Source organism: Halichoeres trimaculatus, unplaced genomic scaffold (assembly GCF_033239565.1).
Source record: "Halichoeres trimaculatus isolate MK-OKI-2021-1 unplaced genomic scaffold, fHalTri1.1 fHalTri1_scaffold_38, whole genome shotgun sequence".
Classification (NCBI taxonomy): Eukaryota; Metazoa; Chordata; class Actinopteri; order Labriformes; family Labridae; genus Halichoeres; species Halichoeres trimaculatus.
In genome coordinates, this window is record NW_027437216.1 from 124,102 (window position 1) to 141,723 (window position 17,622).

Below are 17,622 nucleotides of genomic sequence, written 5' to 3' on the forward strand. Positions count from 1 at the left end.
ATTGGTGCAGAGCAGCCCCAAGCTGAAACATGACACCAGGAAGATGGAAGCAAATTTTCAAAGAATTCTTTAGATTTAAATACAAGACCTTTTTCGATAATTCAGGACTTGTTTGATGCAGTAGAGAGTGTAAAATTACCTGTTTTTTACAGAATTGAGCTAGAGCAAACGGTTGATTTTCTGTAAATTTGTCCTACATGAAAAAAGTGGTGTTCTCGTCAGATTTTCAAATTTCCGACGGTCCGTGAATGTATCACATCTAGCAACATGCTTTGAACCGGGGGGAAGAGAGAGCGCCGTCAAAGGATAAGTTCAGTTCATACAGCTTTTACATTGTTTATAGAATGAAGTAGAACAAAATACTCACCAAGAAGGCTTTCCTGATCCAAGCAGTGTTTCGGGAGATATTTAGATCCAAAATCGTGCAGCGGACGTCCGTATAATGGGATCCATCTGGGCATAGACAGCGCCGCTCCTTAAAACTGCATTAATCGTCCAAAAACTCGTGTTTTTCACCAATATTCCATCATGGTCGGCTCCCAGATGTCCTCTGCTGCAGTCTGTGTCACTCCAGACAGCGCTGTGCGGCTGTAATGACCTCTGAACTGCAGTTTTAGGAGCGGTGCTGTCTATACCCTGATGAATCCCATTATACGGACGTCTGCTGCACGATTTTGGATCTAAATATCTCCCGAAGCACTCCTTGGATCAGATAAGCCTTCTGGGTGAGTATTTTGTTCTACTTCATTCTATAAACAATGTAAAAGCTGTATGAACCGAACTTATCCTTTAACAGCGCTCTCTTCCCTCGGCTCAAAGCATGTTGCTAGATGTGATACATTCAGGGACCGTCAGAAATTTGAAAATCTGACGAGAACACAACTTTTTTCATGTAGGACAAACGGTTTGTAAATGCTAGACATTTGAAAATGAGTGCGTCTTTGAACGCCTCGCGGGTTTGGGATCCAGATTAATTACGTTAATTTTTATGACGCGTTAATTTGCGGTGTAATTAATTAATCTAATTAACGCGTTAAAATGACAGCCCTAGATAAGATATAAAATATTATACTCCAGTAAACTGGAGGATAGTATAATCTAGAAAAAGATGAACACGTGCCTTTACTTCTGTTTTGTTGGTTTCTCGAGTTGAGGTATAATAACAGACTTAAATTTTTCTTCCCTTCAAAATCTGTCTTTCAGGTTTTGAAGCTGAATGCCTTGGACAAATATCCAGTCCTGTTTATGGCCCATCAAGGCAGGAACGGAGTATTTTATGGGGACATGGTCCATCACATTGGACCGACTGATGGGATCATTCAAGAATTTCTTCTGAAAATGAAGAAACTGCATGAGCACCTATTGAAAAGTAAGACTATGATTATTTATAATAAAACTATCTTATGATATGTTATACTTTGTTGTCCTATAGCGTAGTTGTTGGTGGACTCTGTGTCACGTTAGTGCCCATTAACAATGTGCTTGTCTAGTTTCTCATGCCCTGGTAATGGTCACTGCAGCTTTCTTGAGTATAGCTCAACCAGATTACCTTGTAAAAATCAAAGGGAGATATCGTGAAAACTTTAAGAAGCTTGTCACATGCAATCAGAGCTTATTTTTCAGTTCAATTTTAGCTATTTCATAAGTTGTGTTAAATGAATGCTGGTGATACTACATGTGTCATTAAATACTAAGTCACTTGAATGTTCTCCATACCTGAAACTTCACTATGTCATCCTCTGAATTATGACAGATTATTGCTGCACTGCAACCTATAGTGAATTCAGAAGTCAGTCACTAACACATTTTTTTAAATAATGAAAATGTTTACACATCTCATATTATTTTACTCAAACTGTCTGAAAATTGAAAGTTCTTAAGGTTCTAAGCAAGAAATCAGCCAAGTTTGGTGTTGATTGGAGGAGTGGTTCTCAAGATGAATAAATCAGTGTCAAAAAGTGAGAAAGACAGACCCCTGGCTTTACATCTAGCTCATTGCTACATTGCAACCTCTTTACTTCTAAGCCATTTTAGAGAGAACAACTTTTGCTGTTGCCTGAAACAAAAGATGTCAGGCAAGCATGTTATCTGAGTGGACACCGTGATAATGATACGCCCATACCTGAGTGATGCCAATGCTGTTAATAATCTCAGATCATTTACCATGTGTTCAGACTTACTCCCAGTCAAAATTCAGATGATTAGTATCACAAAAATGTGCAATGGTTCATCTCAGTGTGGTTGCATGATTTTTCATCTCTCTGTCTTATAAACTAAGGATGTAGTATGAGCACACACTGGGATGGATTATCTGTCTCAACAAGTTTAATGTGACTGCAGCTAATAGTTCATGATGCAGAATGCAGGTACAATTAGTTTTTATCCTTAACATAGGAATGAAAATGGTGTGACAGGAGAATATTTACATTTTTTTCTCCATTTTTGCAGGATTGTCTTCCCCAAGTGTCACCAGCCCACCGGCAGCAGTTCCTTGGCCCCCTGAGGACAGCAGCTGTCCAGCAGCTCAGCCTGTGACACTACAGTCAGGAGGAGATGAGGAAGAAATCATCCTGCACCTCATCCCAAATACCTCACCTTCTTCTCTTTCTAACTGTCACCCTACATCCTCTGTCCCCTCTGAACCTTCAACATCCTGCCTGCCAACTGAACTTCCATCCCCCCTCTCCTCTTACCCTCCTCCGTTCCCCCTCTCCTCTCATCATCCACCACTCTCCACCACTTCTGATGATTCCCCAGCCTCCACCTCTTCTCATCCTCTGTTCCCCCTCTCTTCTGATCCTCCCCCAGCCTCCACCTATTCTCTTCCTCCGTTTCCTCTCTCTACTCATTCTCCACAAACCTCCACCTCTTTTCCCCCTTCATTTCCCCTCTCTTCTTATCCTCCACCAGCCTCCACCTCTTCTCATCCTCAGTTTCCCCTCTCTACTCATCCTCCACCAGCCTCCACCTCTTCTCATCCTCCGTTTCCCCTCTCTACTAATCCTTCACCAACCTCCACCTCTTCTCATCCTCCATGCCCCCTTCCCTCTCTTCCTCCTCTGGCCTCCACATTGTCTCACCTTCCTTCATCCTCTCCCATGTCTCAGTCCCCCCCATATCCTGTGTCATCTTTGTGCCCTGTCCTCCCACCAAAACAAAGAAAAGCAAAGAAAAAGAAAGGTTAGATATCCCTTTATATTATTATGTAGGCATATAGTTCTTCTCAAATTGCTAGGCTAGCCCCATAAGATTCTTTTTTCTCTATTTTTAGAATGCCTAAGACGTAGGAAGCAGAGGGTGTTTAAGTATGAGGATGTTGTCCAATCGAAGCCTGGTAAATGTAAGTATGTTCTCCTTTGTTATGTTTGGCTTCATTGTGAAATACAATGTAAAAGCAAGGTTCTGGGTTGTATTTATTGGCCACTCTGTAACAATGTGTTGCAAAAGGAAATTAATTTGATATTCAGTTTATGGTTTCTAATACCAAACCATTGTGAAGTTTGAGGAGTATTACAGTCTGAGCAAAGAACATATTTTATAGTCTGGTGCTACAGCAGTGGATGCTTCTATATTTTATACTACATGGCAGCAGGGTGAACAGTCTATGGCTGGGTGTCTGCTTTCTTGTAGTATTCAGTTTCTGCACAGACATCTTTACTATCATCATTGATACTCTGTAGCTGGTACCAAAAATGGTCTGTGAAATATCAGTCACCCTCTGCATAAGCCTCCAGTCCTGGGCTTACATATAGTATGTCATGTTTACTGAGGGCTAAATTTATATTGAAGTCATATTTTTAAAAAGATTCTACTTTATGCTGTGATGTCTATGTTCTTGAGAAATTATTTGAATAGATAAAGAATTTCTACATAATACTTAGCTACTTAAAAGTGCACATATGTGTTATGGCTCTGTCTATGAAAGAAAACACCTTTCTCTTAACAAATTGCACCCTTTTTCTTATTGCTTGCCTTCCAGGGCAGAGAAGAAGTGAAAGTGAGGTGGGCACCATGCTCACAATGGTAAGTGCTCCGTAAGCGACCATGAACCGGTATGTTGAACTATCGACAAAAGATTTATGCTGTGATCCAGTGGTTGCTATCTCATTTGAAATTCACTACTAGAGCTTAATTATTAATGTGAAAGACAGGTTTACTAAGGAAATTATAGACATGAAATTTCTTGATATGTCAGAAGAAATTTTAGCCTCTGATCTTTATTTCCTGTGTTTATGTCTCTGTCTTTCCTATCCTGGCAGCGGCAAGACATGGGATGACACATGGGAACCGGCCGATCAGTTTAAGTTGTAAAAAAGTTCCACATTTAATGTTTTGTTCAGTTCAATTTGTATACTTTGTTCACTAATATGTTCACTTCATGAGGTAAATCTTAGTTTCAGCTATGGTAATTTATCCAGTTATTAGCAGCCTATTACACTTTATGCACAGCAATTTAACACAACAATGTTTTCACAGTGTGTGGCCCTGTTATGAGTTGTTGGATTATTAAATGTTGTTTTGGTGTCATAATGTTTTGTTGTTTTGTTTGCAAACAGTAAATATTTTGAAGGTGTCCAAGTTTGGGGCTCTGGGGGTTGTAACACTCAATAGTCATCTGACTGCCAAAAGTCAAGCTTTGGGGTGACCTGAGGAGCCGATGACTGCCTTCAATCATCTTGAACTCATGACAAGAGAAAGAACACAACATTAAGTGGCTATCATGGTCTTAGTGCACTTTATTAATCATGATCATTCCCTGAGCCTGGCTTGTAAATCAGCATGTACCTTCACACCCTGAAGTATCTTAACAATTATCCAACATTTACTGCATTAAATGTTTAGCCTTTTACTTGTTTGGCAGTTTGGCACTGAAATCCACAAAAACGAAGGAGAACATGGTGAACTTCAGGGGGACCAGTGCTAAGCCACCCCCTACATCAACGGCAAGTGTATGGAGAGGGTTCACACAGTCAGGTTCATGTGAATCCAGATCTGGAAAGACCTCTCCTGGACAGACAACATCTCATCATTCATTAAGACTCATAGGCTACATTTCCTGAGTCTACAGGAAGAACAATCTGGACAGGAGGCTGCTGGCCTCCTACCGCTCGTGCACAGAGAGCCTGCTGACATACTGCATCATCACCTGGTACAGGAGCTGCACTCAGGCAGACAGAGCGAGGCCTCAGAAGACTGTGGAAACAGCCCTGAAGATCATCGGCCCCTCAAAGGACATATACACTTCCAACTTTGTTGTACACTAAGCACACTGAGAGTGACAATAAAGAGCATTCTATTCTATTCCAGCTGGATAGTCTCAACTATGTGAAAGTGTAGGCAGCTTAAGTTAAGAAAAGTATCTCTTAATGAACATAAATACAATATATAGCAAAATAGCATCATAGTTCTGTCATCAGATCACATCACAGATTTTTTTTTTTTGATTGGGAAGAAATAAATAGATAAATATATAAAAAGTTCAAGTTCAGTACAAACTGGACGGCATGGTGGTGCAGCAGGTAGTGCATGTGCCTCACAGCAAGAGGGTTGCTGATTCAATCCCTGGGTCAGGCAGGACTCTTTTATGTAAAGTTTGCATGCTCTTCCTGTTCATGCATGGGTTCTCTCTGAGTACTCAGACTTTCTCCCACAGACCAATACATGCTCATTTGGTTAATTAGTGACTCCAAATTGCCCTTAGGTGAGTCTGATAGAAAATGGTTGTATGTCTCCCTATGTTGCCCAGCAATTGGCTGGCAACTGGTTCAGGGTGTACCCTAGTCTCACCCGATGACAGCTCAGATAGGCTCCAGCCCCCTGCGACCCCAAAAAAGGATAAGCAGTCTAGAACATGAATGAATAAAAATGAACTTTAATGTTATTCTACAGGTGCTTGGCCATCGATCTCTGACTGATCCGTCAGCAAATAATCAAAAAGAAGAGACCACAGCTCTGTAAAACACCTCTGATTGCCTCTCAATACAACACTAATTCTGAATGAAGGAGAACCCTGACCATCTCTGCATATCACTGACATTTGAAAGTAAATCTTTTATCGAGTTAATCAGAAATCAGAAGACACTTGGTCCATAACAGTAGCTTGTCACATGGATTAAGCTGTGAGTGTGTAAGTGTTAAATGTCTAGATGGCAGGCCGACCACAAAAAGCCTGGGTCCCTTTAAAATTCAACCTGCAAGAAAGATATTACTTAGTTCTTGAGAGATTATACCTCAAAACCTTTTAATCAGTTTACATTGCCAGAGGTACTGATAGTAGCTACCAACCTCCAGACACTTTTCACAAAGATCTGGGGTGTGATCTTTTTTGGTATGTAAGGAGTGTAAAAAAGACAATGAAGTGTTTTAAACACTGTCTATCTCAATCTAAGGCTGTCTCATTTTGGTCAGTACATAATTACAAAATAAATGCAAAAAAAAAAGTAAAAAAAAAAAAAAAAAAAAAAAAAAAGAGCTTAAAGTCTAATTTTATCAGTTGACTGTCAAGTCCCTTTCCGAACCCACTCATCTGCCGGCCTGCAGCCCTGAAATCTGAAAATTCAAAAATTGTCTGATATCTAAACCACATACATCGTTGGAAAGGTCTTGAAGTGGAGAGTAACATATGTCAGTATGAAGGCTCTACATGCTTCCTGCTTTGAAATACAAGCCCCTGACTGCTGACTTCTGAGGATATTCAAATGGTTATAACTCATCAACAGAAAGGGGTACAGACATGGTACAACGTGTTATGGAAACCTCTTGAGCCCTGCTATCACATGGATATAATCAACAGATAAGGGCACAATAAAAAAGGGTTAAATTAAAGTTCTCCTATTAAGAAATTTGATATGTGAAATCTGATTATATACATTGGTTTATCATCATCATATATGTCCGAGTGTACTACTTTTTCCAGTTTTAACAACTGCCACTTTTTGATAATCAAACACTAATATTTCATAAAGAAAAAAAACTACAACTCCCGCCAACCGCGCCATATTGCTTCATGCAAATCAATCCAAAGGTTGTAGTTCTAAATTTGAAGGGAGCATAGGGCCACCTTTAAAGTTCTTTCTTGATAATGTATTTAAAAAACTTCTTAGCCTAATTACTTACAGAAAAACCACTTGTGTGTTTTTATTTAAAAAAATTTTAATATGCTGTTCTATTGTTGATAATTTTTTTAATTTTCTAAAAATGTGAAACGGTCCTTTTACCACTTCCGGTTTCCGAAGTATGAAATGCACTTTCTGTTCTATAAATGTAGATACAGGGATTTATAAATTTAGGCCCATTGTCCACATTTTTTTGGATCGATGTGTAATTTCATTGCTTCCAATATTGAAAAAGATCTTAGGTTGCTCTGGAGGGATGTATTGTTTTGTTTCAATGATTTCAATAGGACCAAGGCTTAACACAGTGAAGCATTTATTTTTAATATTATCATTCTTTTAGCACAATTTTACATTTTTGTTAGAACACCAAAGCCTGCTAAGCAATGACATTTTCAAGGATTATCCAAGTTTTTATGAATTCACAAAGCCAAGTTTGCAAAAATAGTCTTTATTATCAAGAAGAAGCAAAACAAAATAAATGATGCAAATTGGTAAGTCACATCACAGCTGAAGACAACAAGACAACCAGACTGATGAAGTACTCAGAATCACAGCAAAAAATATGTCCTAAAGATTTTCAATAAAATCATACATAAAAATTGCATGAGGTTGAAATTTTGAATAATAAAATGCAAAACATTCAAACCTGCTAAAAAACATTCAGTGAAAATGAAAAATCCACAAACCAGCATCAGGTTGTGTTAGCTCCAAGTGCTCAGCTATATTCCACCGTGCTGCCGCAGCACCAAATTCCATCCAACTGAATTCCTGTATATTGTTGCTTTGATTGTAATGTCCATATGAAATGATACATGGATCTTTTAAGCATCTGATTTAGGTGAATAAGTTAAAAGCACTGAAGGCCCTTTGATTAGGCTTCCACAGTGCATCATCTGAACCTTCAGAATCACTATCAGAGTAATCAGCCTGATCATCTTGCAGGAAGTCGATGTCCTCTGCTCCAGACAAAACTTGCAGGTAGCAGCGTCTTGCATGAGTCATCATCTCTCTGATCTTCTGCTGCTTTTTTCCAATGACACTGTGCAGACCCTGTAACTCATCTTCATTTAGGTTCCATGGTGAATCTTAAATTAACATTAAGAGTTAAAAACAGTTTTAGTAATGTTATCAGCAGACTTTGATTTGCACATTCATGCAATGTGAAATTCAAATACATACTTTGAATCACTGCTCCAGAAACCAAGCAGGACTGTCCCTTTAGAGATTTACCACGAGCTGAAAGAGATTTCCAATGGTGGTTCATCTCCATGACAAGAATTTTTTTCTCCTCCTGAAGTCTCCTTACTGCCATGACAATGTCAAAGGCTTTTCTCTTGGTCCTGAGATCAACATAGGCTGTAAACATTAAGGGTAAAAGGGTATGGAAGTATAACTGTGCCATCAGGATTTGAACATGAATTTCTCACACTGAATTTTTTCAGCATCGAAATTGGACTTTGAATATTAAAAAACATCGAATTTCAAGCGCTGATTGGTTATTCTCCTCCTTTTATATTTGTCCATGTTGAAATAAATTCAGTGTAAAAAAATTCAACATCTCAAAAAATCCAGTCGAAAAAAAATCAGTGTTAAAAAGAATTCAACATCAAAAAAATATCTATGTCTCGAGAAATTCGGTGCCAGAAAATTCAGTGTCAGGAAATTCAGTGTCAAGAATAATCCAGTCTCAACATCCGGGTAACCAAGGAGAAGCAATCGATCCCTTGGTCAAGTCGTACAACGCTCAGCCAATCAGGTTACGCTCCACTGGTCATTTGACACCATGACAGGTCACCAAGGGTCAATTCGTTTTGCAAAGCAGAAGAGGTACCGTGAGAAGAGGAGCAGCGAACAGAAGGAGAAAAATACGGAGGAAGAGAACAAAAGAAGTTAAAAAAAAAACATACAAACAAACGAGACAAGAAGAAACCGGCTACTCAGCCATGTCGAGCAACGGAAGAGATATCGCTTCGGTGAGTATTACTGACATTAAAAGGCAACTCCGGTTTTTTGACACCTGGACCTTATTTAGCATGTCCACGACTCAATGCGAACTGGTGGTGCGCTTGTGGACAGTGTTCGCCTATGGCAACAGAAGAGGAGCGTGTTTGTGATAACGATGGATAGCGATGGATGACAAAATATAGCCGAAATGAGCGATTTTGCAGAGATTATGTGCCGCGCCGAAGCTCCCTTGCCATGGCCTCCGCGAAGTGCGGCTAAAATCGGTTGGATCTAAATAACTTCTGAAGGACTCCGAGCTGCACGATGTTTGTCTGAATGAGTATAGAGCATGCAAACACCTATAAATAAGGTCCAGGTGTCAAAAAACCCGAGTTGCTCTTTAAACACCGACATTTAAACTGTGATACACGGTTGCAGTATAACGTAATTTACATTAGTCAGTTTTCTTTTGGCCGCCGCCCTTGGGTGCATGGGGGTGGGGGAACAGCGGGCATATCTCCACGGACCTACCTGCTTTACGCAGCAGTCTGGTTGTGCACCGCTGTGAAGTTAGTTTTGCGTTGGGTCTTCGACGGTTAAGCAGTTGTTTGGATATAAGGACCAACAGGTGCCTGGGAAGATCCAACCTGAAACGAACTTCACCGAGGTGGGACATGACAGCCGTAAATGATTAATAATGTCCTGCAGAGGCCCAGATTCGCCTTTCATCCGGTGAATTTTAGATTGATTTTGTGATACAATAGTTTAGCATTCATTTTATATACCACTTTAGGGTTGCGCATGAGAAAGGACTCTTTCACGCAGATACCTGCTAGTTATAAATGTAGAGAGTGAGGATCAGAAGGTCACTGTCGAGTTGTTGTGTAATAATTGTCAATAGCCATCTAATTTTAAACTGTTCAAGTATCTGAAGCAATTACTATTACAAGTTGCACTCTCTAAATAGTAGAACTTATCATGGGTCTGCTTTTCTATGGGTAATTTTTTTAATTTAATTTTTTCTCTCCTAGGAGCAACTGCTTAATCATCTTTTGGAAAGGCTTCGCTCTCGATTGGAGAATATTCTGGGACGTATGCCTCTGGACCTAGACTTCTTGGAGTTTACTTGCACACAAGAACTTGTGTTTTTGAATGCTTTGTCAGGTCAATTGACTGTTTGTCCAGCTATTTTAAACGAACTGACACAGCTTCACAGTCTCATCAATTTAGAAAAGGAGGAAAGAGAGCAACATACTGACATACAAACATTTATATCCGGGAAGAGTGTTCATAACCAACGGTATGTTCAGTAATAGTGATACCAGATGCTAGGTTGCCACCTCTTTCATACTGTGCTGTGGTAGTATGTTGGCAGACAACTACTTACTGGGGAACTTTCATGTACAATTTTTTTTCACATATGCATAGGCTGTATTGACATGCAGTATGTATGAAACAAGTTCTAAATCTTAAGTGGGTTGTGCAAAAATACAAAATAAAGAAATTCATTGTTTGAAATATATTTGATATTTTAACATTTATTTTTTGTGCATCCATTGGGGATAAAAATATTTTAAACAAATTAAACAGATAATTAGAAACACTTTTTTGATTATTTTTTAAAAATGTATTTACATTTTCCAGAATTGAGCGGCTGTGGAGAGACCTGTGGACAGCTGTAACCTGCATCTACTATGATGTTCTCCACTACCTTGAAGAAGAGGGCTTCCTCAGCATCGCCAATGAAATGCACCTCTTCTGCTGCCACTTTGTGTTCCTCCCACGCCTGCAGGATGACCTCGATACTTTCCACAGTGGCTGGGACAACCATTCACTAAGAACAGAGGGCCACATGACTCCTAACCAGCTGTGGGAACTTGGTCGCACACATAATCCAGTTCCGGGACCAGACAGCATAGAGGTTATGCATATGTGTAATTAGAACAAATCATTTAATTAAAGATATTGAATCAGATCTGCTAAAAGCACAAAATATTTTGAAGTGTGTCCACTTTTACTTTATACAATCTAAAATGCTTTCTATTTGTAGGGCATGGATATCCCCAACATTGACTGGGAAGAAAGTGGACTTCCTTGTGATGATCACTTGAGTGTCATTGTTCCACACACTGCATGCCCACTGACTGATGAACAACTGACATCTTTGAGAGATGCAATCAACCCAAGAGCTGCATCCCAGTCTTTGGGCTGTGATATCTACATATCTGCAGTTCAATTTTGTGAGCAATTTCAAGATACCTAAATAAAATGATCAGGAAGACTTGTTTTGTGTTGAACCTTTAATGTACTGTCAGATCAATCTGAACAAGCTTGAAAACATAGATATAGTTCTCTTTCCTTTATCTCAGACATGTAGATTTTTCACCTACCTTGACATGTTTCGGCGGAAACTTCCGCCTTCCTCAGAAATGTCACCAGATGATAGGTGTGACGTGTTAAATCTGCTGGTGTTACCCTCCTGTCAAATTTTCTGACAGGAGGGTCACGCGTCCCGCTGTCTGTTCTCCTGTGCAGGACGCTGCTCCAGGTGTGTGAGAGCATGTATGCCCCCACCTCCCTGTTCATCATCCCTGGGCCCTGTTTCCTGATCTCAATGGCTTCCCTATTCGTAATTCAGGAAACGGGACCCAGGGACGATGCACAGGGAGGTGGGGGCATACATGCTCTCACACACCTGGAGCAGCGTCCTGCTCAGGGGAATGGACAGCGTGACCCCGTCAGAAAAATTAACAGGAGAGTCACACCTCCATAACACCAGCTGATTTAACACGTCATATCTATCATCTGTTGACACTTCTGAGGAAGGCGGAAGTTTCCGCCGAAACATGTCAAGGTACGTGAAGGATCTACATGTCTGAGATAAAAGAAAGAGAACTATATCTGTACAACTTCAAGACATAATGAACACCTAAGCTTGAAAACAACATTTAACTTCAGCCACTATGTCTGATAAGCATAAACTGAGGCCCAGATGTAGCTCACACAAGACCAAATCCAGTATGACAAGTGCAAATACAGGCCAGGATGTCATTTTTGAAAGATGGGTAGTCCTTATAATGCCCTGGAATGCGCAAGGTCTCAAAACAGGTAGATGATGTGGGGTATCTGCCCCCAATGATTTCCACAGAGAGACTCTGTGGTACGACCTCCCATCCGGTCCAGAATTTCACCAAGTTGGTGAGTTCAGCTGGTGTTGCTACGAAGTAGATTCAAATGGGTGATGATTAGTCATTAGAATAAATAGCCAACTATTGCACAAACAGCTTAACTTAACAGAAGATTAGACAAACTCTTAAGACGAGTAAACTTACCATTGGTTATGAACTGTCGCAGATAGCCTGACATGCGGCACTTAGTTTCGATGGAACAGTCTTCATCATCACTGTCATCCTCACGAGGCCATGTGATTCGCTGAAGAAGTACCTATGTTGAAAAAAAGAAAATAGAATGACTAAGACAATAATTTTGATTCTTAAATCAATACTCATTACACTCTTTGGTCAAACATAACTGGTTGATACCAATGATGTCAATTGTAAGTAATGTATAGGAATACATCAGTAACAAGAACAAGACAAAAATGGACAGTAATGGATGCCTACAAGGTATAAAAAACATTTTCTACAGCACTAAAAGATAATATTAAAATAAATTCAACCTCCGCGCAGACATTTCCTGCCACATCTTTAGGAAAGAGTAGGGCCACTGTGTCAGGTCTTTTGGTCATCAGTGTCCACAATGGTGTCTCTTTAAGACCTCGTCTCAGCTGTTTTATTTGCCGTGTCACACGTCCTATTACCTGTTAAAAGTAAAAAGAGAGTAAGAACAGAAACCATCAGGAAAAAGTGCAGTATTTTTTATTTTTTTATTTTACCAAAAAGTAACTCAAAAGACTCAAAAACAAATGTACAGTCTGTTTGGATAGACATTTATCAAACTAAGTTTCACTCACAGCATGGATCAACAGCTTCTCAAAAAGCCACCTCCTGTTGTTCTCAGTTAGGGAAGGGAGGTCCCATGCAAAGGCCAAGTCCTGGATGCTTTGTTTATCTTTATCAGACAGTATGGATCCCCCTTCAAGCTTTAAGACAATAAGGGATGTAAAATATCTTGTCAAGGACAATGGATACCAGAGATGGCAGTTAGTGATGGCATGTTGTGGGCTGATACAAATACTCTGCTGATATTAACACACATTCCTAATGGATACACAATAAAAGGGATATACGGATTCATTTTGGTGTTGGGAGTATATATTTGTATACATATGTGTTTTTGTTTTTTATAGGGCAGTTACTTTAGTGCATTAATTAGATTAATTACACCACAAATTAGTGCGTCATAAAAATGTATCGCAATTAATCATAGCACACAAACATTTTAATATTGGCCAGCAGGAGGACTCGTACATGGCAGTGGCACGTCACTTCACACATGCGTCTCTAGTCAAACAAAACAAAGCCCAGGTGACAACAGGAATGGCATATTTAAGACTTAGTCTTGTTTTATTATTGAATTGGTTTATCTATATTTTTACTACATTCTTTAATAATGCATCAGGCCTAACTGGTTTGCTGGATGTCCTCAACCTTTTTCTTATTTTGAATTTGATTTATGAAACACACTGAAAGTGAAATTTGAGTTGCCTGATTGAGCTAAGAATTTTCTGGACAAGTTGCCCTGACTTTTGTTTTATTTAATCACCAATAAAAATGTGGATTTATAAATCTTCACTTCTTAGTGTATTCATTTGATTAGTCATGCACAAAAATTTTATAATATCCTAGAATTCAAATTCTTTATTAGGGTACTTTAAGCAGATATGAGATTAAAATGTGATTAATTAGATTTATTAATAATAAATCCGCTAATTAATTAGATTATTTTTTTTAATCGTCTGACAGCACTAGTTTTTATATATGTTTATATGTGTATCCACAAAATGAAGAGTTTTATGCTCTACTGTTAAGTGTCTTGGGATAACACTTGTTATGAATTGGCGCTATACAAATAAAGATTGATCAAATAAAAAGGTATCCACATTGTACAACGTATTACCGAAAGACAGAAAACTGTTTTTTAATTAAACATACAAGCCTAATTGTTTCCCTGATGTCCAGGTCTGGACAGTCCTCCAATGTAACGGTGGCAGTGTCAGGACTCCCACCAAGCAGAATATGTACAAAAGCAGGGCTGAGTCCCTGAAGACTTGGGGTGCGTCTCAATGCGTTAACTTCGTGCTTCCTCCGTCCTATCTCCTCCACGACACCGGAAGTACTTTCCCAGTCGCCATTTTGAAGACTGTCCCAAAGCGATAATTGCGCTCAGAGGAGAGAGGAGAGAGGAGACTGATCGGAGGAGCTATGATCGAGGAGACACGAGAGCCGGCTTTGCGGGAGTCTTTTCACTGACCGACACGCCCCCATATGGAATATCACTCTCTGATTGGACGCTGCAGCAGCTCAGACTTCACATGAAACTTCACAAACACAACGGAGTTTAATGAGAGAAAAGACGAGCTGAAGACGGGCACAGAGGATCGTTCAGAAACTGATCATAAATCTGGTATTAAAGGGTTTGCTGTGAGTTTAGATCACAAAACACTGAACACAACCATCATCAAATCAATATAATCAGAGGATTAATACAAAAAACTGACTGATCAATAATATCTTCCTGAGACACAATAAGGTGGGTCATATTGATAGTAATATAACCCACTTTATCTGATCGTGAACTCTGAAGCTTCAGAGTTCACGATCAGATGGGCTCAAGATAAAGGATAAATAATTCATAAATAATCTCACAATTACGCATTTTACCGGAAAAGTGATCCGTGAGCTTCTAAACAGCACACAGAATAAACAGAGAGCAAGTTTTCTTTATGGTTACGTGTGTGTTTAACTGGTTAAAAGAACAGACAAATCTCTGTTACTGTTTCTGTTTGATCAGAGTTATTACAGCGCACGTGCCCAGACGCACAAACAGCTGTTAGAGCTGACTGACAGATGATCCAGAGGTGATCAGCTGATGCCGTCATCACTGAAACTCGTCGCTTCATGTGACGCTCCGAAGGAGAGGATGTCCCATTGCTCTATAAAACGAATCTCCTCCGTTCCTCTCTCCTCTCTTTATTTCCTCGCGTCTCTCCCATGCATCTCTGGTGGGAGGGACTAAGACGCAAGAGAACGACGCAAGTGGAGGAAGGAAGGATGGAACTTTGGAGCTTTGAGACGCACCCATGGTCCTCCATGAAGAAAGGAGTGGCCTATCATTCTCCCCGCCATCATGAACATCTCACTCTCCACTAGAAAGTGAGAAGCTGAGGGGACTTAATGCCCAGGCTCCCCCTCAAAAAGACGTGTAAGCTTTTTACCTGCTGTTAAGACATAAAAAACATTAATCAAGAACAATAAGAAGAAATAGGCCTTGTAGTATATTGGATTACCAGAAGTGCTATACTAAGTTTGGTCCATAGGTGGCACTGTAGCTTTGTGGTGTTGTTACTTTGTTGATGTTGAGACCACAGAATAAATGTGGCGATACACTGAAATGAACATGGCTCTGTCCGCATTTGTGTTTCCCCTGGGTGTGTATGAGAGTGATTCCTCAGAAACTGCATTTTATTTTGGTGATAGTCTGGCCAACATTAAGAGGAGCTTTTAGAAATTTGACAATGCTGAAAATGCTAAAAAAAAAATACATACCAAAATTTATGCAAAACCCTGACTTCAGTTTTTCTATGCATGTTGAGAAGAAAAAATGGGTTACGCCCTCTCCAATAGCAGTATCTCCTGTAAAACAATGTCAATTTTGGTAGCAAAAGCACAAGGTAAATAAGTGAGTTAGATTTTGACAATTGTAGCTTTTAACTGAAGCTACCTTCAAGTTTGCAATTGAGGGGTCGTCCCCATTCCACATTAGGCCGCTTGTAGAAGGAGATCAGTGCCATGTCCTGTTCTTCAAGGCTTTTTCTGATGTCCATGCTGAGAAGTAAGGGACTCTCTGTATCATGATTACGCAGAGAACTGCCAGCACACTGAGAAATGGCCTTGCTGGGGTCAGTGATGGTTAACCAGTCTAATATGAAAACAAAGGAAATAAGGTTGTTTCATTACCAATATTTGTTGTTGAGACAGCAAAAAGAATTCAAAATTTCAGATGTAACATTATATCTTCCTTAACTTTCCTATGCTACTGCTAAGCCTGAACAGCACCTACCATCTGTAATAGCTGTAGAAGATCTGGATGGTCCAGGCATTGCTTCTTGGTCTTCCTCAAATGTAACGCTTTCATGTGTCACCTCTTTCCCTGCCCTTCTACCCTCACAAAATTATTTTTGTTACAACTGTAGAATAGGCAGGACAAAGACTGAAAAGACAATGAGAATAAAAAGTACATAGATACCTTTCCACACACGAGGAAGTATGTACCTCAATGATATCAGTAGGAATCATCTTCGTGCAGACAGGACATTCCTGCACACCTGCTGATTAGAGGTTGAGAAGAGTGTTATTTTCAAAAAAGGGGTTTCTGTTTTTTCAATACCAATACTCACAAAAGCTGAACATTAAGAGTTCTTACACTGTCTCTCTTCAAGCCGACTGGTTTCCCCATTGGCCAGGTTATCGTCGCTACAGAAATCCATGACGTCACAAGATTTGATGTGCTCTGTCAGGAGTGGAAGGGGAACTTCTAATCCACACTTCTGACATGTGGCTTTTGGCATGTTGCTGAATGCTACATCAGTTAGTGGCAGGGGGTTTGTGCTGAGTTCTTCTTGGATTGGGGCAATGTAAAGGTTTTTACACCCACGACTTAAAGATTTCAGCATCACGCCAGTATAGCCAGTATCACTGGGAGTCACAAGATTGAGTTGTCGGCTCCCCCATCCACCTACAGATAGCAGGAGTGGAAGATTACATTACAATCAAAAGTTATTAGATAATCCAAACATTTAGTCAAAGCACCTAAATATGTCATCAGAACAGACCAGGCTGAAGAAGTAACCTAAAACAAACCAGGTGTTTTTTTTTTGTTTTGTTTTGTTTTTTCCCACTTCTGCCAAGGAAGTTATGCAATAATCAGCATCTGTTTGTTTGTTTCTCTGTTCGTTACATATCTAAAAAAAAAAAATGGACGGATTTCAATGAAATTTTCAGGAAATGTCAGGATTGGGACAAGAAACAAATGATTACATTTTGGGAGTGATCCTGATCACCGTCTGGATCCAGCATGATGAAAAATGCAATTTTTTTGAATAACCACTGAACTAAATTAGATATGATTATGAATCCACTTGCTAATGGTATGTTTTCATAGTCAATGATTTTAAATAGTTAGATGAAATAAAGGTAGGACTAACATTAATGGTGAAAATTACAATCTGAGTGAGGACTGTGGTGCTGGTGGAGGTCTGCGCTCTCTGACCTCAGCTCAGATATGCTTGATATTAAACATGCAGAGTTCAAAGTATAGAGGTTACTGTGAAGAATACATTTTAAGTATTTTGTTTTATGAAAAAGTACCAGTATCACACAAA

The 17,622-nt window shown here is 39.6% G+C and overlaps 3 protein-coding genes across 6 annotated transcripts; 2 read left to right on the forward strand and 1 right to left on the reverse strand.

The window, feature by feature from the left end:
* The first annotated feature begins 501 nt into the window (after positions 1-501).
* Positions 502-4,502, forward strand: LOC141786530 (uncharacterized). 3 transcript variants are annotated; one of them, XM_074665141.1, is made up of 6 exons: positions 502-725; positions 1,204-1,369; positions 2,449-3,180; positions 3,272-3,340; positions 3,980-4,023; positions 4,260-4,502. In XM_074665141.1, the coding sequence occupies exons 2-6, from the start codon at positions 1,246-1,248 to the stop codon at positions 4,275-4,277; spliced, it is 987 nt and encodes a 328-aa protein (XP_074521242.1). In that variant the 5' UTR covers positions 502-725; positions 1,204-1,245; the 3' UTR covers positions 4,278-4,502. The 3 variants fall into 3 exon arrangements, with proteins under 3 accessions (XP_074521242.1, XP_074521240.1, XP_074521243.1); XM_074665139.1 differs by lacking the exon at positions 502-725 and adding an exon at positions 782-904; XM_074665142.1 differs by lacking the exon at positions 502-725 and adding an exon at positions 819-892.
* Positions 4,503-8,940: 4,438 nt separating this feature from the next.
* On the forward strand, positions 8,941-11,296 carry LOC141786532 (uncharacterized). 2 transcript variants are annotated; one of them, XR_012597814.1, is made up of 4 exons: positions 8,941-9,088; positions 10,091-10,359; positions 10,704-10,980; positions 11,110-11,296. XR_012597814.1 is itself a non-coding variant. In XM_074665143.1 (4 exons), the coding sequence occupies exons 1-4, from the start codon at positions 9,059-9,061 to the stop codon at positions 11,130-11,132; spliced, it is 612 nt and encodes a 203-aa protein (XP_074521244.1). In that variant the 5' UTR covers positions 8,941-9,058; the 3' UTR covers positions 11,133-11,296. The 2 variants fall into 2 exon arrangements, 1 of the variants encoding a protein (XP_074521244.1); XM_074665143.1 differs by having other exon boundaries at positions 10,704-10,993.
* A 386-nt stretch (positions 11,297-11,682) lies between these two features.
* Positions 11,683-16,554, reverse strand: LOC141786528 (uncharacterized). Its single transcript, XM_074665137.1, has 7 exons — positions 16,488-16,554; positions 15,963-16,160; positions 13,033-13,161; positions 12,739-12,879; positions 12,392-12,503; positions 12,063-12,276; positions 11,683-11,767 (listed from the first exon to the last, which is right to left on the reverse strand). Exons 2-7 carry the CDS (start codon positions 15,999-16,001, stop codon positions 11,683-11,685), a joined length of 720 nt encoding a protein of 239 aa, XP_074521238.1. The 5' UTR covers positions 16,002-16,160; positions 16,488-16,554.
* Positions 16,555-17,622: the final 1,068 nt, after the last annotated feature.

Coding starts and splice junctions, on each gene's coding strand:
- LOC141786530 (XM_074665141.1), top strand. CDS start 1,246: ATGGCCCATCAAGGCAGGAACGGAGTATTTTATGGGGACATGGTCCAT. Junction 1,370..2,448: donor GCATGAGCACCTATTGAAAA/GTAAGACTATGA, acceptor CCATTTTTGCAG/GATTGTCTTCCCCAAGTGTC. Junction 3,181..3,271: donor AAAAGCAAAGAAAAAGAAAG/GTTAGATATCCC, acceptor CTCTATTTTTAG/AATGCCTAAGACGTAGGAAG.
- LOC141786532 (XM_074665143.1), top strand. CDS start 9,059: ATGTCGAGCAACGGAAGAGATATCGCTTCG. Junction 10,360..10,703: donor AAGAGTGTTCATAACCAACG/GTATGTTCAGTA, acceptor TACATTTTCCAG/AATTGAGCGGCTGTGGAGAG. Junction 10,994..11,109: donor CATAGAGGTTATGCATATGT/GTAATTAGAACA, acceptor TTCTATTTGTAG/GGCATGGATATCCCCAACAT.
- LOC141786528 (XM_074665137.1), bottom strand. CDS start 16,001: ATGTGGAATGGGGACGACCCCTCAATTGCAAACTTGAAG. Junction 12,277..12,391: donor GCGACAGTTCATAACCAATG/GTAAGTTTACTC, acceptor TCTACTTCGTAG/CAACACCAGCTGAACTCACC. Junction 11,768..12,062: donor CATACTGGATTTGGTCTTGT/GTGAGCTACATC, acceptor TCCCCTGAGCAG/GACGCTGCTCCAGGTGTGTG.